General features: G+C 44.0%; 1 protein-coding gene across 1 annotated transcript in view; it reads right to left on the bottom strand.

Annotated features, from left to right (window-relative positions):
- Nucleotides 1–1,865: 1,865 nt before the first annotated feature.
- Nucleotides 1,866–27,031, bottom strand: part of TM4SF4 (transmembrane 4 L six family member 4) — a 28,153-nt gene continuing 2,987 nt past the window's right edge. The window contains exons 3-5 of the mRNA XM_047727570.1: nucleotides 15,573–15,709; nucleotides 7,177–7,366; nucleotides 1,866–2,476 (exon numbers count right to left, since the gene is read on the bottom strand). Coding sequence (XP_047583526.1) covers nucleotides 2,459–2,476; nucleotides 7,177–7,366; nucleotides 15,573–15,709 — 345 coding nt within the window. The 3' untranslated portion in view covers nucleotides 1,866–2,458. The remainder of the gene's footprint in view (nucleotides 2,477–7,176; nucleotides 7,367–15,572; nucleotides 15,710–27,031) is intronic.

Here is a 27,031-nt window from a genome sequence, read left to right as displayed (position 1 = left end):
GAGCTAATCATAGTTTCTATATCATCAGGTTGTGTCAGGTTAAAAACAAAACAAAATAGACTTAGAGTGGGAAAAACTTTATTCAGAAGGACTATTGCAACACGAGAATCTCCAATCTCAGGAATCTGCAGGCGTCTCAAAAACAAACAGAAAAGGCTTTTCTTTTCCAGGCTGGGGTAAGCAGGGCTTGGCAGCGATAGGAGGTTGGGCAAGCGCATGGCATGCTGGCCCGGGTCTGACAGGAAATGTGTCTCCCTGTGGTCATCCGATTCCCCGGATAAGCTAATAAAGGGACACTTCCGTGCTTGCTCAGGCTTGGGGGCAAGCCGAGGTCAGGGGCCTGCGGGGAGGAGAGAAGCCTCCCTCAAGTGTGGGGAAGACAGAGCAGCATGTGAGGCATGGGCAGTTGCGGTGGGTTGTTTTGAGGACCAAGTGAAATCATGCGTGTAAATTACTTACCAAGGTTCCTGGGTATTACCGATAAGTGCTGGGGTTTTTTTATTTGTTTATTTATTTTAAAAGATTTTATTTATTTATTTGTTTGTCAGAGAGAGAGGGAGAGAGAGCACAAGCAGGGTGAGTGGCAGGCAGAAGGAGAAGCAGGCTCCCCACTGAGCAAGGTGCCCGATGCAGGGCTCCATCACAGGACCCTGGGATCATGACCTGAACTGAAGGCAGCCGCTTAACCAACTGAGCCACCCAGGGGCCCTGGGGTTATTTCTTATGACAAATGATTGATTCTCAAATGCTTGAGAGTAGCTTTTTCTTTGTTTCAAGCAGAATAATTCAGTCACACCTACGTGACAATGGTAACACCCACCCAGAGCACAGCTACTATGTTCCAGGCCCAAGGTTGGGGAGAGGTCTGGACTTGGATGAGACGGCATTTCTGAGCTCAAGGGCTTTCCTGTCCAGAAGGAAAGAAGGACATTTTATGTGATCTGACGGGGAAGGGCAACCATTCTGACAGATACAGGATACCACGGGAGAATGGGGGGCGCTGTCAGTTACCTGGGGGGATTATTGGGAAAGAAGAACCTGGACAAGATGAGAGCCCTGAATGGAGACTGGGAGGAGAAGAAGCGTTTACCCTGATGAGCTGGAGGGAACGAGCATTCCCACGCACATGGACCAGTACATGCAAGAACAGGGTCTGAAAGCCTGTTTTCAGACCCTGTTTATGTCGTGGGGCCAAAGACCCAGGTTCTGGGTCGAGTGATGCTGGGTCTGCAGGGGCTAGGTGATGAAAGCCACTGAAAGGGTCGGGGTGTGGTATGTTCTGCAGTTAGGACAGTCATCTAGCATCGTTCTCATAGTTCAGTGTCTGCCCCCAGTGCAGATGCCAGCGCTCTCTGAGACCAGGGTTTCAGGAGAGCCATGTGCATGGAGGACTGGGAGAGTTCAGCCCAGAACTGTTGCCTTGAGGAGCCTATGAAACATTCAAAACCAGATATTTAGGGGTGCCTGGGTGGCCTCCTTGTTTCACCTTGGGGAACTTGAAAATTTCTTGGATGATGGGTTGCCTTTCAGCAGCAGGAAAATGGAGACTTAGAAAGTAACTTTCCCAGGATCCCTTAGCTGGTGTGTGGTGGGGCTGGGGTTTGAACTCACATCAACAGAATGGATTTGACTTATTAGTGCCTGACTCATAAAACCAAACTTAATGTCTTAATATAATATACAAAATTAATAATACCTATTCCCTTAATCATGGTCATACACTGACAAAAATTATTACCCAAGTCAACTTTTCTAAAAAAATCGTTTTTTTGTTGCATCAAGAGAAGCTATTTGTAGAAAAGGTGAAAAAAAATGTGGTAGTCATTCAGTCTTTTCCCCTCCCTCCCAAATACACACACACAATCTTTATTATATCACTTCTGAATTATGATTTTAATTTAATATACATAAGAAAACCTTGCAAGTATAAGCAGGCTCAAAAGATTAGTCACAAGTAATTCAAACACATTAGCTCAAAAGACACCAGATAAAATTATTTATGATACATCAGTCATTCTGTTTTTCTCATAAATCTTGAAACAGAAGTTGGTCCTAGTTGCTCATTTTTAATGTGCTTTCCTCCATTGAATTATGTAAACATTCCAAAGATATAAACATCTCTATACACAAAGAAGCAATGTGGAAGTATGTGTGACCTTACACATTTTTCCCTCAAAACAAATTATGATAAAATTGCTTTGAACCTGCTCTTCAATTCTAGAAGGAAGCGAATCTGAAAGATACAGAAACCTAACTTAAGTGACCAATCTACTTTTTATTTGAAAATAGCATAAACATCTGAATTGAACTAAGCTGCTTGGAAAAGTGGAAGGAGTAACTCTGTTGTCCCTAAGCTTTGTCAGTTATGACGCAGACAGGAATTGCCAGCCCCGGGGAAAAGAATAAGTCTAATGTAATGTCCCACATGCCATCAATTAGAGCAGCTCATCAAGGAGATTTAAACTGGTCCGTCTCCCTAGAATATACAAAGGTTAATTTAATTATGACAACATTCTTTTTTTTTTTTGCTTTCTTCTCTCCTCCCTCTCCCCTTCCCCATCACCCCTCTTCTTCCTGATTACTCCTGCCCCGTATTGTTACCTATTGAATATTTTCAACACTTTTCTGATTGCTTCAGAGCTTTCATCTGTCACTTATCTGTGCTTAGGTTACAGGAGTTGAGGCTTCATTTGATTTTGCATCATTTATTATTATTATTAAGATTTTTATTTATTTATCTGAGAGAGAGTGAGAGAGAGCATGAGCAGTGGGTAGGGGCAGAGAGAGAAGGAGAAGCAGGTTCCCCACTGAGCAGGGAGCCGGAGGCGGGACTCAATCTCAGGACCCTGAGGATCACCACCTGAGCCGAAGGCAGATGCTTAACCAACTGAGCCACCAAGGTAACCTTGCCTCATTTATTAAAACCTTTTTTGATAAGGGGCACAGAGAACTCAAGTGATGTATACAAAGTATACATCTAATAAGATGTATACAACTAGTAAGTAGAGGAGTGAGGATTCGAAACCAGGGAGGTGAAGCTCAGAGACCGTGCTCCTTTCCTTGAAGCTGCGCCAACTCCCCAGTTTTTGTATCTGAGTAAATAACAATCAGTATAACGTGCTGAGCCTTCTAACTGTTGATGTGCATACATATTTATCACCCCGTGTTCAACACGCAGCAACCTTGGGAAGTAGGTTTAACCACCACGTTTTGCAGACAAAGAAACATTGCGTGCAACGGACTCTGCCAAGACTGCACAAGCTGGCACCCAACCCAGGTCTCATAGTTTCTATTTCAGGCATGTTTCCATCTATTACCTCATGGAAGGCCTGTGCCAGGCTCAGGAATCTCTCTCAATAAATACTTTCTGCTTGAACGCGATGGGTCTGCACACTCTCTGTAAAAGGTCTGCAAGAGCCTGTCGGGGTAACTAAGACTCGGGGAGCGAGAAAGCTTGCTGGGGTCACTCAGCGAGGAGGCTTCGGAACTAGACTGCGAGCCCAAGTCCCCCCACAGCATCCCACGGGGTCGGGAGGTGGGGGTGCTGACCAGCTGGATGAGAGGCAAGCCGCCAACAAGAAAGGAATCCTCAGCAGACCAATTGCTAAAAAATGCAGCTCTCGTGAGCTCTGAAATATCTGGTAGTGAAGTTTCATGACTGTCTGCACATTACTTCCCGATGGTTCAGGGAGAGAGAGCAGATGTGAACAGTTTGTGCTTCCAGGTGAAAAAATATAGGTGGTCATCCTACTGTTCCTTTACATTGTATGCAGATTTGAAGTTTTTGAAATAAAAACTTGGTGAAGAAGGAAGGGAGGAGAGGAGAGGAGGATGGGAGGGGAGGGGAAGAAGGGAGGGAGGACGGGGAATTCAGGCGGTGTGCATTCATCCTCAGATTCTACGGTTACCAGGCACGGACAACCGTGGATCCTTCTTCTGTCTTCTGACTATCAAGTGATTTATTCATTAAAATTGCTAAACTACAGGGGCATCCGGGTGGCTCAGTCGGTTAAGCAACTGCCTTCAGCTCAGGTCATGATCTCAGGGTTCTGGGATCGAGTCCTCGCTTTGGGCTCCCTGCTCAGCCGACCGTCTTCTTCCCTCTTTCTCCCCCTGCTGCTCCCCCTCCCTCTGCTGCTCCCCCTGCTTGTGCTCTCTCTCTCTCTAATACATAAATAAAATCTTAAAAAAATAAATAAAATTGCTAAACTACAGTATCTGTATAGATGACCCTCACTGAAAAGAGTCAGTGTACTGGTACCTATGGGGATGTTTTAAAATTTATAGATAATCCTCAAAATGCATAAACTACTATCTTCTATTTAAAGGGCAGCTGTATTTGTCATAAATCTGGCAATGAAAATTTACTTCCTAATTAAATATATGATTCTTTTCTGTGTAGGCAGAAAAAGAAATAATGAAAGTGTTTGAAATGAGCTGATTTAGCAAGCATGAAATCATTTTGGATGAATTACAAGATTTAGATGCTCAATATTCTTTTTTTTAAAAAATATTTTATTTATTTATTTGAGAGAGAGAGAAACAGTGAGAGAGAGCATGAGCAAGGAGAAGGACAGAGGGAGAAGCAGACTTCCCTTGGAGCTGGGAGCCCGATGCGGAACTCGATCTCAGGACTCCAGGATCATGACCTGAGCTGAAGGCAGTCGCTTAACCAACTGAGCCACCCAGGCGCCCCAAGATGCTCAATATTCTTAACTGCTCTCATGAAAATAATTTTGATGGATTACTAACTGGTAGTTTTCTTTTCTTCCCATGTGCATTTAAAGACCAAAACATTTAAATACAACACAATAGAATTGAAAATTTATAGCCCAGGGTTGCCTGAATGGTGCTTTCTGGTTAAATGTCCTACTCTTGATTTTAGCTCAGGTCGTGATCTCAGGGTCGTGAGATGAAGCCCTGTGTCAGGCCCCTGTGCTCAGCATGGAGTCTGCTTGAGATTCTCTCTCCCTCTGCCCTTCCCCCAACAGTCTCTCTAAAATAAACAAATAAGACTTTGGAAGGAAAAAAAAATTTATAGAACAAAAATCTCAATAGTGAAATTTATATGTAAATTATATAACATTTTAATTTATATTTTGTATATTTTAAAATTTATGATTGTTAAACTTTTTTTGAATAATATAAGCTAGAAGGAAGGAAAAAAGTCAAAGTCTTCTTACTGATCATTTACCATGTGAGTTGGATTTCCTTTAGGTCTTTGTAAAATCCATACTGTTTGTTTTTTCTTATGTACACAGTTGTTTATTCTCTATACTTTTCTTTGTATCTTGCTCTTTTTATTTTTATTTTTGTCTTTTTAAAAAGATTTTATTTTTAAGTAATCTCTGTACCCAACGTGGGGCTTGAACCCACAACCCAAAGATAAAGAGTCCCATACTCTTCCAACTGAGCCAGCCAGGTGCCCTTATACCTTGCTCTTTAAAATAACACTAAGTTGGGGCACATGTGGGTCAGTGGGTTAAGCCTTTGCCTTCAGCTAGGGTCATGGTCTCGGGGTCCTGGGATCGAGCCCCACATCTGGCTCTCCGTTTGGCGGGGAGCCTGTTTCCCTCTCTCTCTCTCTGCCTGCCTCTCTGCCTGCTTGTGATCTCTGTCAAATAAATAAACGCAATCTTTAAAAAAAATAAAATAACACTAAGTCATAAGCATTTTCAGTATTATTGTAGTTTTAAAAATATTTTTAAGGTAGGGGAAAATGATAACAAAATAACTCCAGAGGATATAGAAGAAATCAGGTGGAGAGCAGGGGAACTGGGTGAATAGAAGACAGGGTAGGATACAAGCTTTCCAAGTGAATACCAATATACCAAGTGTATATTTCTGAGACACAGAGTTTTTGACCTATATGTGTAACAATGGTTGTTAGAAATTTAAAGAAAATGATTTGGATCATTTAAAATGGGGGCATAATATTATCTTAAGTAGATGGACCACAATTCATATTTATTTACATAGTTCTTCCTTATGGAACTTTTGAGTTCTGTTTAATTTTTTCCTCCTACACCAATTTGTGTTTTGAAATATTTCCATGTGTGTTTGAACAATTCTCTGGTCTGGCTTGGTCATGAGTTGAAATAATCACACTTTCTTACTGTCCACAAGTTTATTTTTGTTTTTTATATCGTTAAACTTACAATCATATCTGGAGACTAAGTCCTCAGTGATTTCCTTTTATCCCCCCACTTGAGAACCCTCTCTCTCTTCTAGATCAGAAATCTCATCAAAATATAGGTTTTGCATTGGTATGTCCTATTCTTTTCCAGGGAAAATACAATGCCTGACATGTGTTCCACATATTTCTTGGCAACTTTATTTATTTAAGATTTTATTTATTTGAGGGGCGCCTGGGTGGCTCAGTGGGTTAAGCCGCTGCCTTCGGCTCAGGTCATGATCTCAGGGTCCTGGAATCGAGTCCCGCATCGGGCTCTCTGCTCAGCAGGGAGCCTGCTTCCCTCTCTCTCTCTGCCTGCCTTTCTGTCTACTTGTGATCTCTCTCTGTCAAATAAATAAATAAAATCTTTAAAAAAAAAAAGATTTTATTTATTTGAGAGAGAGAGAGAGAGAGAGAACGCACTTGAGCTGGGGGAAGGGAGAATCAGACTCCCCACCTAGCACAGAGCCCACCTTCACTCGGGGCTCGATCCCAGGACCCTGGGATCATGACCTGAGCCAGAGTCGGATGCTTAACTTACTCAGCCACCCAGGCGCCCAATTCTTGGCAACTTTAACCTGCTGTCTAGATCTATATAGGGAGTAGTGAGAACATTCTAGGCTGGACCATGACGTGTCATTGTTGTCAATATGTGTGAATGACAAATGCCCCGTCCCTGGGGATCTTCATATAAATAATAGTAAATGTTATTGTAAACTTCTACATGTATTCAGAGTCCTTTTCCTCCAGGACTGTGGTCAGCGGGGTGTGAGACTGAAAAGTTTGGTCCCCTTCAGCCTGTGTATAGTAACACATGCAGAGAGCTGAACTGAGTTCTCGGCCACACAGTCTCCATTCCCCTGAGCCGACAGAGAAGGCTGCCTGGACTTTCCAGCCTGGGTTTCGGCAGCTGCCGCCCTCTGCACCCTCCCTCCATCGGCCCAGGTGGCCTGCCCTGGTCTCCTGTATGCTGAGAAGAAAGCGCCAGGACCTCAACTTACCCCACAGCAGCCGCAGCACTGACAGTCCCCACACAGGGTCCCCAGAAGGCCGTTGACGATCTGGATGACACAGAGAAGCATCTGGATCCCTCCTACGACCAGCAGGATGGAGAAGAGGGTCAGATTCCAGGGCACCACATTGACAGGTTCTAGGCATTGCCTGTACAAGCTCTCATTCTTGAGGTAATCCCTGTTGGGAACATGGAGTTGAGAAAGGAGTTGTTTGTAAAATGTATGCAGTACCTGGGCCAGAAAGATACCACCATGATTTTCCTTTTGTAATACTTCCTATCCCAAGCACAAGGTCCCTAAGAAAAAATGTCCCATAAGAGGCACCTGGGTGGCTCAGTCGGTTGAGTGACTGATCCTGGAGTCCTGGGATCAAGTCCTGCATAGGGCTCCCTGCCCAGTGGGGAGTTTGCTTCTCCTTCTGAGCCTCCCCTCTCTCATGCTCTGTCTCTATTCTCTTTCTCTCAAATAAATAAAATCTTTTTTTAAAAAAAGAAAAATATCCCATAATAACAATTTTAAAAACAACACCTAACGTATACTATGTGCCAGCCAGACCCTGTTTTAAACATTATACACATATCCACTCACTTTTTAGTTTTTAAAGGCCTAATTCTAGCCAAATTGTGAATTTGATTCAACAGTATTTTTGTTAACATGCAAAGATTTAATTCCTTCCTTAAAAAAAGGAAGAAATCATCTGCTGCTTTAATACATAGTTTATGAAACTTTGAGATAGGAGAAATTGCAATATCTTTATAAAACATATATATTAGGAGTTCAATGCAATATAAAGGGCATTGTGTCTTGAAGGAGAAATACGAAGTATATTATCTTTAAAACACAAAGAAGAGTAAAGTAGGTAAATGTGGATTATTATAATTTCTTCTCATATTCTTAGAGCTACAAATTGGTCTCTCCTTCGTCCTTTATGTATCCTCTATCCTTTCAAGGGCTCAGTGGGAAACTCCATCTGGCTACTAAATTAACATCTACCATATTGTTTCCAGATCTTTTTGACGACTCCTGTTCCTGACAAATTTAAAATTCTCATTTTAAATCCACTCTGTATTAAGATCCTCAAAAATCTTTGGAGTGAAGGAAGATACCCTGGAGTATTATTTAATAGAGCAGAAAGGGATAAAGGCAAGATGGGGCATTTTGCTCTTGATTTCAAAATAAAACATCATTTGTAGCATTGATTCACCTTTCCATAATTGCACAGTTCCTAGCCGCTCATTAGCCATGGGACTTGTGTCCTTATTATAAAGTGGGAGTAACATCAAGTCGTAGGGCTGCTGTGACAATGACATGAATCAATACCAGTGAAGTGCTTAGAACAGCACCTAGCATGTAGCAAGTGCTCAATAAAGCACTAGTACTGTTACTATTTTACTTAATCTGAGCAGTGTGGTCTAAAGGAAAGACCCTGGTATTTTGGATTCAGTTGGGCCTGGGTTTGAACAAGAGCATTCTTCTCACCAGCTGTGTATTCTTCATACGAGTCTTACCCCCACCCTTAGCACCAGTTCTTCATTTATAAAATGTGCTGAGAACAACCTCACCATTGTGAAGACTATGAAGATAAGGTAACTTATGTATTCTACAAAACTTCCTTTTTTAATAACTTATTTTTTAAAACTCTTCTTTCTGTTCTGCATTTTTCTATGCAGTCCTCTCTGTCTTTACAATTTTCAGACTTGATTATAGAAAGTCATGAAGACATGGTATTTACCAGGTGCATTCTAGAAAGCAAAGATTCTAAGAAGTAGTTGGCAATCCCCAGTTCTTTCCCTCGGCAAGAGTCTGTGCAGAGATGGGACGACAGCGCCTCCTGGCGGTGAGATTGGTAAAATGCTCATGGGGGCTCTTGAAAACAAGGGTTGAGTTTGGATACCTGGAGAATTCTCCTCAGCCCCATCTCTGCTGCTGCCTCTCCGCTCACAAACCACCACGAATACCCATTCTAGACCCTTCTACTCTCCTCCCAGATTCTCAGGCTCAGAGTCTCTGAGATTCTGGCCATGACTACTCTGTGCAACTCTCCAACCCCAGGAGAGAGGCGGCCCTAATTTTTCATGGCCCCAGGAGCTAATCATGTTTCCGCATCCTGTGAAGCAAGGAGAGCTGAGTCAGTTTAAAGCCCCTTAAGTGGAGTTTTCAAGCATCTCATTATTGTGAAGGCTATTTCCACCTGGGCGGCAGCAATCCCATCCACATCCAGATAGAAAGCCATGGGTTTCCTGAAATTCACTTCTTGCAAGCAACAAAGGCAGCAGATGGAAGGAACAGGGAAGCCCAAATGCATTGCCCAGGGTGCTCTGCCTGGCTTATTCAAGGGGCTACATCTTCCAGAACAGACTCCCCGATGTTTCTCCTGCCCTCAGCTGGCTTTGGTAGCCCTCCTGTGCTTCTCAGCACTCTGTGTCCCTCCGGAACAGAGCCCCCAGGACCATGTGCTGCCATTGTCTCTCCATGCGCCTGTCTTCTTTCTAGGACCATACACCTACAGGGGCAGAGACCACTTTTCCTATGTCTGTCCCCAGTTCTAGCACAGGGAGTGGTCAGTCACTAACAGCAGCTGTCATGTCCTGGTCCTGCCCGCGCAGGGCCCTGGCCTAGCGGGTTCACACCATCCTTCCCAATTCTGCAAGGAGAGGCTATTTTACTGCAACAGCACCGCACATAAAGTAGCCTCCATGACATATTCACTGAATGAACGAACATACGCAGATTAAGAACTTGAGTCCAGTAAGCGGCAGGGCCTGGATTCGATCTTAGGTCTATCAGACTCCACAGCCGATGTTCTTCATCATTACACAACCCCCCCCCCCCCGCTTGAGTAATTATATCCCTTTGGTATATTTACAATATAATGTAATTGTGAAATTTGATTTATACAATATATTTATCATAGCATGTCAATTAAGATTTACCTATCCCATGGTAGAGAGAATATTCTCTTTGGACTTTCATGTGGGTGGTTAGAAATTAAAGCACAAAATCATTATGAAAGCATAACATTTCAGAAAGTTCTAATGCATAAAAATGAATTCTGTTCGAAGTCAGGAGTTCTGTTCATGACGATGAATAGTAAGGCGGAATGTTCAGCTCACAGCCCGTGGCAGTAATGGTGCCAAGAGCTTTCTGGACATCAGATTATTTCCTTCTTGCCTGAACCTGTGAAGCAGAGCTTGCCGTCATCCTTCCTTGACCGAAGATCACACCACCGGCAGGTGGCAGGGGTGGGTCTGGTCCCCAAGTCCAGTCAGGCCAAGAGCAAAGCTGTTTCACATCCCTGAGTGTTGCCTGCTCCATGAAACACCCCATCTCTCTCGGTCATTGTGGCTTTTGGCTCTAGGGAATGTGTTCAAGAGCAGCTCAGGGAGTTCCATGCTGATGAGGAATCTTTGAAGTACAAATGCAGATGGTCTCAACTAAAAGTCCGGGCAGAACCTGTATTGTACTCTCTTCCATGTTTTTGGTGTGAGGGAGCTCACCTTACCGCACCTTCCCCGGGGAGCATTGCAGCCCAATTGGGCTGGTCGAGTACTGTGCTTGGCCATTTCCCTTATCCCTCCCCCACTGCTAACCGTCCTTGGCAGTTCCTCTGGCTCTCCCTCCTTGTAGCTGCCCCCATGCCCGATGCAAGCTGCTTCCCGTTCAGCAGCTCAGGGTCAAGGTGGACGTAGCCAATTGTCTCAGAAAGGAAGACCTTGGATGGGAGGAAGTCCTACTTCAAAGGAAGCCAAGAGGGTGTATCTCAAAATGTCCTAGGTTTCTTTTTCCTTCTAGAATGCTTCTTTAGTATGGTTCTTGTGACAGAAAAAGTTAAGTCTTTGCTCTTTTAATATGATCGCCAACAAAATTTTCTGAGGAAAACAACAAAACAGGCTATGTTCTATGGCATTGAAGAGTCCCAAATTTTGTGCCGCAAGTTGGAAATCTCAGAGTCCACCTTAATAACTTCTGCCCTGTCTCCTCATACTTCATCCTGATGATTTCATCTCAGACGGTCTCTGAAATCTGTGTCCTTCTTTTGAACCCCAATTCTACTGCCTTGCAGGTGTCCATAATCTTATCTGGATTACTACTCCAGCCTCTTACTTTTCTCTCTTTGTTACTGAGCCCTTGTTCTTTCTCCATATCACTGCCATCACGATCATCCTAGAAATCCACAAGTGGTGGTGGCATGTCCTGCTTGAAGTCCTCTGCTGGTCCCCAAGGTCCCAAAGGTCTGGCCTGCCTATCTATTGCACCCCCATGTGGTGTCCCCTTCTGTTCCTCTCTGCCACATTCAGCCTGAACTTCAGGCTCACAGTGATGGGACATTCTCTGAGCATGTTGCTCCTTCCCCTGGTTGTCCCTGCTCTTTTCCCTGCCTGAAATGTGCTTCTCCTCCCTCTTTGGAAGACACATTTTTGTTCTTCTCTCCAAACCAGCTCTCGTCACCTCCTCAGGGAAATTTCCCTCGCACTCCTCCATTTCATCCTTTTCTGCACCCTGAGGGTCTGGCAGGTAAGGGCACCCTGACTAGCCCCCTGCTCACTGGGGCAGGAGTCACATGTCTCTCCTACCCTGCTCCACGTCTGTGACAGGCTTCAGCATAAAGTAGCGTGCCGACTAAGTGTTCGTTTGCTTTTTAAAGTTCTCCTTCTACTCATGACTAGCTATGGAGCCCTGGGAAGATTAACCTTTTTGAATTACATTTTTCTATCTAAGGATAAGAATTCTCCTCAGATTTATTAGGAAGATTAAGTGAGATAATGCATGCAAAACCACGTAGCCCCTTAACGTTAAGGAGAAGGAGGAGGGGGGAAGAGGAGGAGGAGGAGAGAGAAAAGGAAGAAAGAAAGAGAGGTAGGAAGAAAGGAAGGAAGGGAGGGAGGAAGGAAGGAGTGGCAGTGGCTGCCACTGCCCTTCGGTGATAAGGAAAGAGTGACAACTCTCCCAAATCCTTTTGCGGGAGCTCACGCATGCAAGTGATTCCTCTGTTCTCCTCACTGGTAACTGTGCATGTGTGTTAGGTCTGCAGCTACAACAGCTGCTGCCATGCCCACACGCTGGAACCCCCTGGATAAGAAGTATCCACTGAGGCAGAGGTCCCTGAGCTACACTAGATGGAATCTATAATTTGCACAAAAAGCAGAGCCCGCAAATCACTATCAGTCGTGTTCTAGAGAAGACACTGTAACTTGGGCTCAGAAAGATTGAATCTGAGCTTCAGTCACTAAGAAACAGCATAGCTCGGGGCAAGCTGCATGTCCTCTCTAGGCTCAGCTTTCCTCCCTCTGAGGGAGAGTTAATCCCACAGGCTTTTTGTAAGCATCAAATGAAACACGTGGGCGAGAGCACTTTGTCCACCAGAAAACACCGAGTGACAGAGGTTCAGTTATTACTGAAAGAAAATCAGGATGAGCCCGGGCAGTCGGAAGGAAGGTTTAGAGCTGGCATGGGAGATCAGGTCGTAAAGGGCTGTGAGTTCTTGCCTCAGAAGACAGGACACAGGATGTAGGAGACAATGGAATGCTGAGGAAAACCTGACAGGTCACAAAGAGGTGACACGCTTCACCTAGAGCCCCCCACCCCCACCCCGAAAGCCCTTCCTGTGCCTATTGTGGCCTATTTGAGGCCTTGTACAGAGAGAGAGGACTTGTACCTTCTGTGGGATTAAATGCCAAAGTCAGGGCATGAGGGGAAAAAAAAAAAAAAACAACCATGGGTAGTCAAATGACTTTTAAATATTCTACAAATCACCTGGAAAGTGTAGTATCCACGGCTTTGTAATAAGCCCCTACCCAGCCATATTTACTCACAGTGTAGTTTGAAGTCTCTGTGTAGACCTCATGGGAGGCAAACCTCTTTCCTCTCACGTAGAATTATCAAAGCCCAGCCATGCACAGAGGAGGGTGCAGAATTCTGAAATGCTCCTGCTTGCCCACAACGTCAACTCTACCCTGTTTTCATTATTATTATTATTATTATTATTATTATTTTAGATTTTACCTATTTATTTGACAGACAGAGACCACAAGTAGGCAGAGAGGCAGTCAGAGAGAGGAGGAAGCAAGCTCCCCGCTGAGCAGAGAGCCCAACGCGGGGCTCGATCCCAGGACCCCGGGATCATGACCCGAGTCGAAGGCAGAGGATTTAACCCACTGAGCCACCCAGGCGCCCCCCTGTTTTCATTATTAAACCTCGGTGATCTGATACCAGTTCATGAGCGGGTCAGTTGTGAGGAGAAGGCATGATGACATATAGGAAACCGGCCATTACCGGGTAACGGGGAGGTAGATGGCGGTGATGTGCGTGGAAACTTGCTTCACCAGAAGGACAGAATAGTTTGAAAAGTACTTTCCTGTCCTTCCCCCACACTGGCATTTCCTGTATCGGCCCACAGACCAGCTGTCACTCTCCTGACCTTGGGCATCCATCCCATTCCCTCCCAAGCAGGGAGTGGCTGTGCCTGCAGAGGGTGTGAGGGCCTAAGGCCATCATGTTGCCTTGGGGGGGTGGGACCGTGGGGCCCCGGGTTGTAGGGTTGTATTTCCTTTCTCCCTCCTTTGTTTGGGACCAAGACTTATCCTAATTGACTTTAAGTTCGGTGTTTATGTAACAATAAATAGAAAAGTGCTTCCTACCGCACTGAGGCTGTGGGTAGAGATAATAGTAGGAGCAGCCTTAAGAGGAGACAACCTGGAGTTTCAGAAACACACCGCCAGGAAGGAGAGAGTAAGCTACCCGGTGAAGAACCTCAGGAAATGGATCCAGTGTCCAATTTCTGTGCTCATGCAGGCCAATCCCAAGGCAGTTGGACATTTCCAACAGTCCTCTGCCAGAAAAGGGGGCAGTCCACAATATAATCAATGCCTTCGGGAATCTCTGTCTCTGATGAGGATACTAGAGGCCTGGACCCCTGTGTAACAGCAGGGATGCTCTCTTACCGGAAGCCCTTGTGGCCCGTATCACCACCGAACCAGTGCTCTCTGTCTCCCCATCGAAAGTCTGCTCTTGTGGGACTTTGCACTCTCATGGAAATTAATACATAGAGTGTTCAGATTTCTTTAGGCACGGACCCATCCTCCCCGTGGAGGAGGACCCCACAACCGTGTTTCCTGACCACCTCGGTGTGCATCAGTCAGTGTGGTAGGCAGTGAAGAACAAAGCTGAAATGGTTCCAGCCCTCCCGGAGGTCAGAGGCTGGTGCAGTGCTGCCTTGTAGACCATCGGTGATGATGGAAATGCCCTGTATCTGTGAATGTGGATGCAGTTGCTACGAGACACATAAAGCTTGCTGGTCCTCGAAATATGGCTAGTTGATTGAGAAATTTGTAACTTTATTTCATGTAAATGAATTAAAGTTTGAACAGGTACATATGGCTACTGGCTACTGCACTAGACTGTGCAGTCTGTGGACAGAAGGGTGCGTAATACAGAAAGACTAGAACTCAAAGTCAAGACATGTGTTGGAGCTGCCTTCTGCCTTCAACCACCCATGTAAGTTTGAGCAAGCCAAATTTAGTACGCCTGCCTTGGCTTACTAAACCTTACTAAACTTACAACCTCTTAAGGTTGCTGAGGGGAGTAAATTATAAATTGGTGAGCAAAGAAGTTCTTTATCAACTACAAAGTTCCATGAAAATATGAAGCGGTATTTTAATGCGTTCTGTTGACATGAATTCTCCTGAAGAATCTGCAGTATCTTCAATGTCATTTTCCATAAACTCGCACCTTAAAAAGTTGTTTGGTCAGAGAGCGTTTGGGGTGTTAGTGAAAGCCTTTGCGCCCTGTTACTGGGTAGTCATTCTTGTTTTCTGTTATAAGATTTTCAGTTGATGCCACCATGTTCTGCTTACTAATATTACAAGCTGCCTTGTGTTGCTGCTTGTAAATGTCTGAGTGTTGGTCATGGCACTGCAGACTTCCTTCTCTCAGGCCAGCTGAAGCACCCTCTCTTGTTATGTCTCCTGGCGTCTGATGTCGAAAGCTCAATTAGAAGTGAGATCTTGGGGGACGCCTGGGTGGCTCAGTTGGTTGAGCCGCTGCCTTCGGCTCAGGTCATGATCCCAGGGTCCTGGGATCGAGTCCCGCATCGGGCTCTCTGCTCGGCGAGAGGCCTGCTTCCCTCTCTCTCTCTCTCTGCCTGCCTCTCCGTCTACTTGTGATCTCTCTCTGTCAAATAAATAAATAAAATCTTTAAAAAAAAAAAAAAAAGAAGTGAGATCTTGGGCAACTTCACTCCTGCCACACTCCAGCTCTGCCTCAGAGGAGTAAGGTGCCCAAGACTCGTTAGATGAAGGGGACGGGACCTGTGCAGGGCTCCCCTTGGGCCATTTACCTGCCCATGCCCCTTGTGGAGACACAGGGCATTGCAGGATGTACCTTACCCTTCGTGGAAGGGGTAGCCCCACGTGCTGTTGCCCATGAGACACTTAGGACCCTTGTTGATTGAGATGGCCGAGATGACAAATGAATATCCAGCACCCAAGAATCCAATCACAGCAAATATTGTGGAGGTGAACATCTGAAAGAGAAGGAGAGAGACAGGCAGGTTCTTAAGTGTTCCCAAGGTTACCCCCAGCACACCTGATTGTTGTTGAACATGGGGACTCCAGGGAAGTTAGGGGTAAGAGCCAGTCTTCATAGTAGGTGGGGCCAGTGGGGTATCCCAAAAGGAATTTTGGTATCTTGTGTCCCCTTCTCTCCCCCATCCCCATTTCTTTTCTCGCTCATGGATGGCTGACATGCTAGTTCTGGTTGATCCCTTGGAACCATGGTTTTTAACTTTATTAAGAAAAGACTCTCCTCCTAATCTCCCTCCTTCTCAGGGCTAATATGAAAGGCCAGCCTATTTAGACAGATTTTTTTTTAAATACATTTTTAATGCTGTGATTTTCTTTTTTTCTTTATAATTTTTTTATAAACATATAATGTATTATTAGCCCCAGGGGTACAGGTCTGTGAATCGCTAGGTTTACACACTTCACAGCACTCACCATAGCACATACCCTTCCCAACGTCCATAACCCCACCACCCTCTCCCTACCCCCTCCCTCCGGCAACCCTCAGTTTGTTTTGTGACATTAAGGTTCTCTTATGGTTTGTCTCCCTCCCAATCCCATCTTGTTTCATTTATTCTTTTCCTACCCCCAAACCCCCCATGTTGCATCTCCACTTCCTCATATCAGGGAGATCATATGAGAGTTGTCTTTCTCCGATTGACTTATTTCGCTAAGCATAATACCCTCTAGTTCTATCCACGTCGTCGCAAATGGCAAGATTTCATTTCTTTTGATGGCTGCATAGTATTCCATTGTATATATATACCACCTCTTCTTTATCCATTCATCTGTTGATGGACATCTAGGTTCTTTCCATAGTTTGGCTATTGTGGACATTGCTGCTATAAACATTCGGGTGCACGTGCCCCTTCGGATCACTGCGTTTGTATCTTTAGGGTAAATACCCAGTAGAGCAATTGCTGGGTCATAGGGTACCTCTATTTTCAACTTTTTGAGGGGTAGACAGATTTTTTTTTTAAGATTTTATTTATTTATTCGACAGAGAGAGAAGAGTGCACAAGCAGGAGGAGCAGCAGACGGAGAGAGAGAGGGAGAATCAAGCTCCTAGCTGAGCAGGGAGCCCAATGCGGGACTTGAACCCAGGGCCCCAGGATCATGACCAGAGCCAAGGTAGATGCTTAACTGACTGAGCCACCCAGGTGCCCTGAAAGGCCAGTCTCTTACGGCACCAAAGAATTTTAGAATTGGAAATGACCTTAAAATTTTTTGGTCTAGTCATCTCACTTAAGCTAAGCCACAGCAGGGTCCTATGTCATTGGTAGGCTCTGCTCAGGAGGAAGAGCAGAAGTCCGGGAATTCTCCTCCTGGTCCCAGTTCCATTTCTCAAGGTCAAAGAGTTTAAGCACTTCTCTTCCATGTGGTAGCAGCCTTTAAAAAGCTGAAGATATTTTATATTTCATATAAACATATTTCATATGTTACATCTCTCCACTCTTTCTACCCTCCAAAAGTTTTCTCTTCTTTGGGCTAACAAGCCCCCAAACTGAAGTTCTTTTAAATATCTTTATATGACAGGGATTAATTAGTAAGACATAGATGACACTAGTATCTTTCTTTTTGTAATTATGAAAGCAAAATAGAATTATAGAATATGAAAGGCAGGAAAAATCCTAAAGCCCATCCGGGCTAACTTCCTCCTACAGGCAAAACCAATCAGGCTCAGAAAGGCAATGTCCATCCTGAATAGTCATTAGAGGGTAGCATGGAAACATCCGTAATTTTGGAAATGGAGGTAGAAAATGACCACCTCTCTCACGTTGGTCCCGTGAAGGTGTGGCACAAAGCACAAGAGTTTAGAAGTCGGCAGGCTCAGGCTCCGGTCACAGCTTTGCAGCTTTGCTCTGTGCGGTGACTGCATTAGGGACGCGTCCCCAGGATCCTAGTCTTCCTATTTATAAATGGGCATGATAAAGCCTGACCAAAGGTCTGTTGAAAATTAGATGTGATAACCTAAGCTAAATGGCAGGTACTTCCGCTCCCCCACTTCTGGGTATTACTAACAATCTTATCACAGAATATATTTGGGCAGGAGGGTGGGGCAGGGATGGGTTTGGGGGTAGAGAGAAACAGACAGTGCCTGCCAGTTGGAATCTGTGTAATAATGGAGTTGCGCTTCAGCTGTATTTGTTTTCATATCCTATATTAATGTATTTTTGGTGCAACTTTCCAAGACTGAGCTCTTGCCCCAGGTACCTCATGTAGCCTTGTCTGACTTCTTATGTCAAATTGACTGTCCCCTCCTTCATCTCTTACCCCCAGTACTCTGGACTATATAAACTTCTACCACAGCACAACTCCCACAACGCATTCCTATATACCGTTTTATGTCTGTCTTCCCCTGAACCACAGCATAAGCTCCTTGCACTCATGGACGAGTTATCTGAAGATAGGACATTGCTTTATCCTTACCACCATCTATATGGTTTTTCTCCTTCCTACCTTTTCAAAGGCACTGGGTAACTACTTGTTGGATGTTTTCAAAGACCATGGTTTCATGTTACTCATTATTTAAATTTTTCCCCTTAGTTTTTGTGTCTAGTCCATCCTCACCATTAGGAACATTTGTGAATATAATCTAGGTCAGAAGCAAATGAAAATGTTGGCCAGTTTATCATGTTAGAACAGGCAATATCTTCTCCAAAGGATGTCTAGTTGAATGATTTTGAAAATTGCTGGGTCTATCAAGCTAAATGGGTATCACTCCTGTTTTACTCCTAAACATCTTTGTGACATGCTCAAGTCTATGAGCCTCCAAGAAGAGGATACACTATGTATTCTGGAATATACACAAACATATTAGCTCTCAGAGCACCCCTAAAAAGTGAGGGAATTGCCTTAGAGCTGAGTCCATATTTTATCTACCAGGCAAGAGGGCACTTCCCCCAACACTTTATTTGGAACAACTGAGTACTGCAGGAGGAAGGCATTAGTCAGGAATAACCCAGCTAACGTTAGCTGACAGAATGGTTTAAAGAAAGCTTTCTGGGGGCGCCTGGGTGGCTCAGTGGGTTAAGCCTCTGTCTTTGGCTCAGGTCATGGTCCCAGGGTCCTGGGATCGAGCCCCGCATTGGGCTTTCTGCTCAGTGGGATCCTGCTTCCCCCCGCCTCTCTGCCTGCCTCTGTGCCTACTTGTGATCTCTCTCTCTCTGTGTCAAATAAATAAATAAAATAAATAAAATCTTAAAAAAAAAAGAAAGCTTTCTGAACACAGATGTGTTAGTTATTCTAGGAAACTTGACCTTATCATTTCTACTTCTGAATGTTATAATTAACGATACTTTTAAAGGGCATTCTGAATGAGCACACCTAGTGTTTACAATTGTGGGGATTATTACACGTAACTGCAAGAGTAGTGTTCAAATACTTCCTTTATCTTTTGTGAACTGAGATTTGTGAATTGAGTGAAATTTCCACTGACAGCGCCATACATTGTATCCAAACTTCATGGGAGAGAAGAGAAGATGTACTATGGGAAACCTCTGATGGCTCCAAAGGAATCTTTAGCAGTAGCAGAGACACAGATGTCAAAAAAGCATGAATACATTTAAAAATAAATGAGTGGGGGAAACATCTTACTTCAAAATCACTGTATTAAAATTTTATAAAATGTGATTAAAATATGTGGATGGCATTCAAAGTTTGTATATTAATGTCAGTCCAAGAGCTTTTTTTGAAACTTCTTTATGGGAGAATAAATAATTCTTTTTTAAAAGATTTTATTTATTTGACAGAGAGATCGAGAGAGCACAAGCAGGGAGAGTAGTAGAGGGAGAAGAAGAAGCAGGCTCTTTGCCCATCAGGGAGCCCGATGCAGGACTTGATCCCAGGATCCCGGGATTGGGACCTGAGCCAAAGGCAGACGCTTAACTGTCTGAGCCACCTGGGCACCGCAAGAGATAGTTTTATATTCAGTTTTGCCTTTTGTTTGGGTAAATATGGTGATTTACAGAGTTCTCCAATCTCATTGGAATCTATAACTTTTTTCCATGCGCTCTTGCAAGAACACACTTGGGGAATTACTACTCTAATTCTTAGTGACAGTTTATCTGGCTGGTTCTCTGTCTCTGAGCTACCTCCATGCTCCAACCAAATCCTGTTGAGTTAGACAAAGGCGATACAACTCCAGGAATGGCCAGAATGTTCTAGTACAGCAACTGAAAACTTACACTCAGGGCAGTTTCTTCTAATGTTACCTCTTGTCCTTTCAGAGTGAGGCTGCGCATGGTCTGGAAACATTTGTTGACATGCAGTTCTTTGTGACAGACTGAATTATCTCAATGAAAAATGGATTCTGGGGCACCTGGGTGGCTCAGTGCATTAAAGCCTCTGCCTTCGGCTCAGGTCATGATCCCAGGGTCCTAGGATTGAGCCCGGAGTCGGGCTCTCTGCTCAGCAGGGAGCCTGCTTCCTCCTCCCTCTCTGCCTGTCTCTCTACCTACCTGTGATCTCTGTCTGTCAAATAAATAAATAAAATCTTTGAAAAAAGAAAAAAAAAGAAAAACGGATTCTATGATGAAAAGTCTTTGACATCTTAAAACTGGTTAAAAGTCTTCAAAAGTCAAAATTTCCACCAAATCAGTGATTAAATATTCTTATAATTAATTTTTGTGAAAAATATCTCAAAAGCCATCCAAGGCAATCATCTCACTTTTTAGCTAATAGAAATAGCTAGCTCCCTTCCGTGATAATCTTACATGCTTTATCTCATTTAATCCTCTCAACACTGTTGAGAGGATCCACTCACTGTGAGGTGAGTAGTAGTTTGAATGGCATGGGTTCTCTCACAAAAATAAAAAAATACATAAGAAAGAAACCCAGTTTTTGTTTATTTGACATTGTGATTTTGAGTTCTAATTGCTAGTCAGGAATCATTAAGCTACTAAGAATACAAGAGTATCTAAAATTGGGAAAGACTGTATTTCCAGGAAGGCAGTTGGGAAGTCTGAAAGAGACCTGTGTTTTGCCCTCAGCGTCACAGAGGCCCCTACCTCTCTGGCCTCAGCTTCCTGTGGAAAACAGAAGAAGGTGAGAGAGCAGGTCTAGAAGGTCCCCTCAGCTAAAACGACCCAGGATTTCAACATCTGCTGACTGGTAGTGAGAGGAGAAATCTGACTCATGCTATTCCTGCTGTGTAAGTTGAGTAAAGGATTTTAAATATCACTCCTGGAACATTTTAGCAGGCAAATATTTAAAGATACAGAAAGCAAATACAAACATCCACATTACTCAGCAAGTCTGAGTAAATGAAAAACCAGGTTAACATAAAATATCAACTGGATAATATTCCCTTTACAAGGAGTCCCCATTGCAAGGCCCTCTAGACCAGTATTGTCCAATGGAATTTTAATGAGAGCCATATATGTAATTTAACACTTTCCAGTAACTATTTAAAAAGGAAAAACAAAAACAAACCCCCAAAACCAAAAACACTGAGATTAATGTTAATATATTTTCTTTAACTCAACATATTAAAAAATTATATCAATACATAATCAACATAAAAATTACTCGTAAGATAGCTTCCATTGTTTGCACTAATTCTTTGAAATCTAGTGAGCATTTTTGACTTATGATATCCCTTAATTTAGGTCTACCACATTCTACCACTCAATAGCCCCATGAGAACAGTGGCTATCCACACCGGACAGCGTAGCCTAGAATATCTGAAAACTGATTTTTGGTAGTAAAAATTTAAAAAATGCATGGATCTAGTCTGCACTGAATTTATGACTATAGTTACTATGGTTAGGAGACAGGAACACAGTGACTGTCAACTGAATCAATAATGTTTTATTTCTTTACAAAACTGTCTGAAGGAAACACGGAATCAAGTTACAACTTCAGGAAACTACAGGTGGCATGTTCTGATTTTGTATCTAGATTTGAAATACCTTGCGTTAAAATAAAGAAAACAAGCAACCCAAACTGATTTTTCATAACTTTCCCAGAACGGATGAACCACAGGAAGCAAAGTATATGTCACTTTGCTTTCAGTAACTCCACATTCAGAAGTCTTAAAAAAAAATCAAATTCACTCCTCAGATATTATCACTCTGGAATAACTTTATCATGGGTTTCATAATAAAAAATTTTTCCTGTTGAAAGCAAAGTTGTTGGGGCATCTGGGTGGCTCAGTCAGTTAAGTGTCTGCCTTCAGCTCAGGTTATGATCCCAGGGTCCCTGGTTCGAGTCCGGCATCTGGCTCCCTGCTCAGTGGGGAGCCTGCCTCTCCCTCTGCCTGTTGCTCCTGCTGCTTGTGCTCTCTCTCTCTCTGACAAATAAATAAATAAAATCTTTAAAAGTAAAGTTATTGAAACTCTGAAGCTAATACCACACTATATGCTAATTGGAGAAAAAAGTAAAATTATTGAGACCAAGTTGAACATGTGAGGGTAGACACTCAAAATAGGTGTTATTTGAAGTAAACAGGCAAAAAGCCTGGAAAATCTCTGGAAGGAGACACAAAATTGGGAATAGAGGTAACCTGTAGAGAGAATGGTTGCCAGATTTTAGAGTCAGGACTGTGAGGCTTCCCTGGTAACACTTTCCCTGGCCTGGATGAATAAACAGTAAAGAGGGCGCTCTGCTGTGCAGTGGTCAAGGGCGCGGGTTACAGGCAGATTGATCTGGGTCTGAGACTTGCTTCCTCCCTTTGACCATGGCAAGTTCATCTTTCTTCAGTTCCTCTTTTTTAAAACAAGGCTCAATAAAAAGTACCTGCCCAGGGACATCATAATATGTAAGCTAGCCTAATAAATAGTAAACAGGGAATCCAAGTACCTATCTCTACAAGATCAGATAACCCCTGGGTGGGGTAGGCTATTAGATAGCGCCTGGTACTTCCCTGATAGGATACCCAGAAACTTCTTTTGCCTACTTCTAAGTTTTGGGTAATTTCCTATGACATTAACAAGCCCTCGATCAATGTCATTATTACATTGTAATATTTTTATTATCATACCCTCACACACTCTTACTTTCCACAAATACCGAGAGCGTTAACACTGGGCAGAAAAATAACAGGTCGACTCCCAGCACACACATTCTGTTCCCATAGCTAAAGAAGTGGGTTTATGTATATGCTGGAAACACTTCCCCAGAAAAAGGAGATTAAAATGCCCTCGATTTCCCCATTTGTCAGCTTTAAAACCTTCCACTTTGCCAGGTTCTGGAGATAGAGGCTGTGGGATTAGACCCTAGTTCTGCCACAGCTCACTCTGTGTTCTTGGTCAGAGGCGTGGGGAGTTGGCTGAGCCAGATGGCAGAGGCACAGGGGCCTGGGAAGGGAAGAAACCTGGGAGGTTTGGGGACATAGCTTTCAGAGACTTGGGTAGTAGCAACATGTCAGGGAAACATCTCTGATGGGCATGAAGGTTCCTCCTTAACAATTATTCTGAGATATACAAGTATTACCTGAAGCATTTTTTTTTTCCCCTTGGGATGTTAATGTTCTGTATTTTTGGCCTTGGCCAGGCTTGGGAAGGGGAGAGGACTGGGGGAATGGGGTGGGTTTCAGCCATCAGAAACTTAACTTGCCTGCACCTCAGTTTCCCTATGTACAAAACAGGCAGTTTAATGCCTAACTCAAAGGGTTGGTGTTAGAGATAATATAGTATAATACAATATCAGTTTGGAAATCACCTGAAATCCCTGAGTGTTCATTTGCTTCATTCATTCCACAAGCATTTATGGAGGATCTATGTGCCCTCACTACCCAGCCCCCTGGTGTTCCTCTCCCCTTTTGTTTACTCTAATGCTGGCACCAGCTTCCCCCACCCTCGGACGGTCCTTGTGAGGGGACATGTGTGTATCATCCATTTCATAGCAGAGGATTTTGAAGCCTAAAAAAATTTAGTGAAGAAATAGGATTCCATATTTTATTTTTTCATTCAAGGTAATCTATTATTTCAAAAGAACTGTCTTTCTTGAATCCCCGTCAAACTGGCCGTCATGTCAAGAGTCCATGCTTCTGGCCTCAGGAAGGGTTTACTTCAGAAGTGCTCTCACAGGAGGTGTCCCTAGGGGGCACTGGTGAGCCGGGCCCGGAAGAAGTGCTTCTAGTGACGGACTAATTTAAGAAGTGACAAGATCCTCCTTGGCAGCAGGACCATCAACCACCTGGTCCTGCCTGTGGGTGGGGTGCGCCTTTATCTACCTGATATGCTTTAAGGATGCTGAAATGCCTGCCTGCCTTACCTTCAGTTCTATTATCAGAGATTCCTTTGAGTCAAGGCCAAGGTCTTCAAAAGGCTCTTAATAAAGAACAGACTTAAAATGAATGAGTGGCTAAAATTAATTAGCTGTTCTATGGACTCCGGATAGCTTTGTTTTTGTTTTTAAAGATCAGGAGCCCAGAGACCTTGACCCCCCCCCCAAAGATAAACTTCCAGGAGGCCACTGAAAACCTCTTGTAGGGGAGGAAGAGGATGAGACCCAGAAACAAACACAGGTGTGGGTTTTCAAAGCCCATTTTGGAGGTCAACCTCATCTCACAGTTTCTGTCCCCTTTCTGGGCTCTCATGTAGCTTAATTTTTTAAAAAATATTTTATCTCTTTATTTGAAAGAGAGAGCATGAGCTAGCATGAGCAGGGGGGAGGGGCAGAGGGAAAGGGAGAAGCAGACTCCCCACTGAGCAGGGAGCCAGAAGCAGGACTTGATCCCAGGACTCCGGGATCATGACCTGAGCTGAAGGCAGATGCTTAACGGACTGAGCCACCCCAGAGCCCTCATGTAGCTTAATTTATTTAAAACAGTGCAGACCTTGAGGCTGGACTTCTGGCTTGCTCTGCCTCAGAGGAGAGTGGCCTCCATCTTCTGTTTGACTATGAGATACTGGTTCAGTGACCTTGAGATTTTTTCCAGCTCATTGTCTTGCTTTATCTCTGCAATCACCATATCCTGCTTCTACTATTTATCGATTATTATGCCCTGGTTTTACATAAACCCAGGGAAAGGGAAGAGAATGTTGCAACTGACTTCTGTAAAGTATTCCCGAGAGACGTGTAGCAAAGAAGGGAGGGGAGAGAGAGAGAGAGGCCAGGAACCAAACGAGAGCAAGGCTGTGGAGACAGGAACAGGGATAGTCCCACAGCCCTTGGCCTAGTGTGTGTCTGCCTCAAAGGACTTTGTACCCAGATGGATTTTCCAAACAGTGTTCCACAGAAGCCCCATTGTCCTCAAACACCTGGAGGGGAATGCCACCATCCTTTGGAAAAATAATCCGAATCTTCAGCATTAGAGTACTGAGCAAAATATGCTGCAGCTTTTTCTTTTTGGTCTGACAAAATGTAGATTCCTTTCTTTAAAAATGATTATTGCTTAGTGCTCCAGAGCCTCAGGACGTTAAGGAAACAGAGCTCTTCAGCAGAGGCATGAGCTCAGCGGCCCTGAGTGGGAGGGCAGAGACCCGAAACAAAGCGCTCAGCTGTGTCTACCGCAGGCCATCGCTATGTCAAAATGCAGGCCCAGGTCAATTTTGAATTTTTTGAAAAAGAAGTAGAATATCTAAATACTTCTGTAAAATTCTCCTTTTTTTTTTTTTTAAGGTTTTATTTATTTATTTGACAGAGAGAGACACAGCCAGAGGGGGAACACAAGCAGGGAGAGTGGGAGAGGGAGAAGCAGGCTTCCCACTGAGCAGGGAGCCTGATGTGGGCTCCATCCCAGGACCCTGGGATCATGACCTGAGCTGAAGGCAGATACTTAATGACTGAGCCACCCAAGCGCCCCAAATTTATCCATTTTTAAAAGTTGGCAGCTGAGTAGGAACCAAACCCAAAACCAAGAACTTCTGCAGGCCACCTAGTGGGTGACCCGTCTTTGGTCCCAGGTGGCTGTGGCTGGCTGCCTTGTTTTATGGTCTGGCAGAGTGGGTCCTTTGATGGGCACTGCCCTGTGGGTGATCAACCAAGGGTTTGGAGGGTTCATCATCAACCCAAGCCAAGGGCACCTCTTCCATGGGGTGTTAGGGAGCCCAGACAGACAACTTGAACTGGGCAGACCACATGTTTCAGATTTGATTAACTCAGCTTGTAAAAACATGACTTTTCTGCTTTTCTTTGGAACTTCACATAAATCTAATTAAAAAACAAACTATGTACAATACTTTGAATATTATTTCCCTTTTCCTTATAGTTCTGTATAAACCTAAAAACAAAAATAAACAAACAAAACCCCTTGTTTTAATTCTGAGCCTTCTACTCAGCACAGAGAGAGAGAGAGCGAGAAAGCACAAGGGTGAGGGAACAGCAGAGGGAGAGGGAGAAACAGGCTCCCCGCAGAGCAGGGAACCCAACATGAGGCTCGATCCCAGGACCCTGGAATCATGACCTGAGCTAAAGGCAAACAGTGAACCAACTGAGCCACCCAGGTGCCCCTGAGCTGTTAGATTTCTAAACAATGGCATTTTTTCCTTTTCATCCAATTCCTTAATTGCCAATTTTTTTTTTTTTTTTTAATTTCAAATTCTCATCTTCAGGGGTGCCTGGGTGGCTCAGTGGTTAAGCCTCTGCCTTCAGCTCAGGTCATGATCCCAGGGTCCTGGGATCAAGCCCCACATCGGGTTCTCTGCTCTGTGGGGAACCTGCTTCCTCCTCCCCTCTCTCTGTCTGCCTCTCTGACTACTTGTGACCTCTGTCTGTTGAATAAATAAATAAAATCTTAAAAAAAAAAAATTCTCATCTTCAACTTATTCTCCAAAAGGAGGGTAACAGGATTATATTTCAAAGGGCAAGTGAGTTATAGATGTCTTCCTTTCCTTTATAATTAATTATATAAAAATATCATATAGGGGCGCCTGGGTGGCTCAGTGGGTTAAGCCGCTGCCTTCGGCTCAGGTCATGATCCCAGGTCCTGGGTTCGAGCCCCACATCGGGCTTTCTGCTCAGCGGGGAGCCTGCTTCCTCCTCTCTCTCTGCCTGCCTCTCTGCCTACTTGTGATTTCTCTCTGTCAAATAAATAAATAAAATCTTTAAAAAAAATATCATATATAAAACACATTACATAACTATATCAAATAAATTGTGATTAATTTTTACATCTCTGCTTTTAAATGTTATAATAATCAATGCTAAAAAATGATCCATGCTTACTCGGGACACATGATGGTGTTAAAAATGTAAGAACAGGGCGCCTGGGTGGCTCAGTGGGTTAAGCCTCTGCCTTCGGGTCAGGTCATGATCTCGGGGTCCTGGGATTGAGTCCCGCATTGGGCTCTCTGCTTGGCAGGGAGCCTGCTTCCTCCTCTCTCTCTCTCTGCCTGCCT

The sequence above is a fragment of the Lutra lutra genome, chromosome 1 (genome assembly GCF_902655055.1).
Source record: "Lutra lutra chromosome 1, mLutLut1.2, whole genome shotgun sequence".
Classification (NCBI taxonomy): domain Eukaryota; kingdom Metazoa; phylum Chordata; class Mammalia; order Carnivora; family Mustelidae; genus Lutra; species Lutra lutra.
Note: the sequence above shows the minus strand (reverse complement) of the source record. Positions and strands in the feature narration are given on the sequence as shown.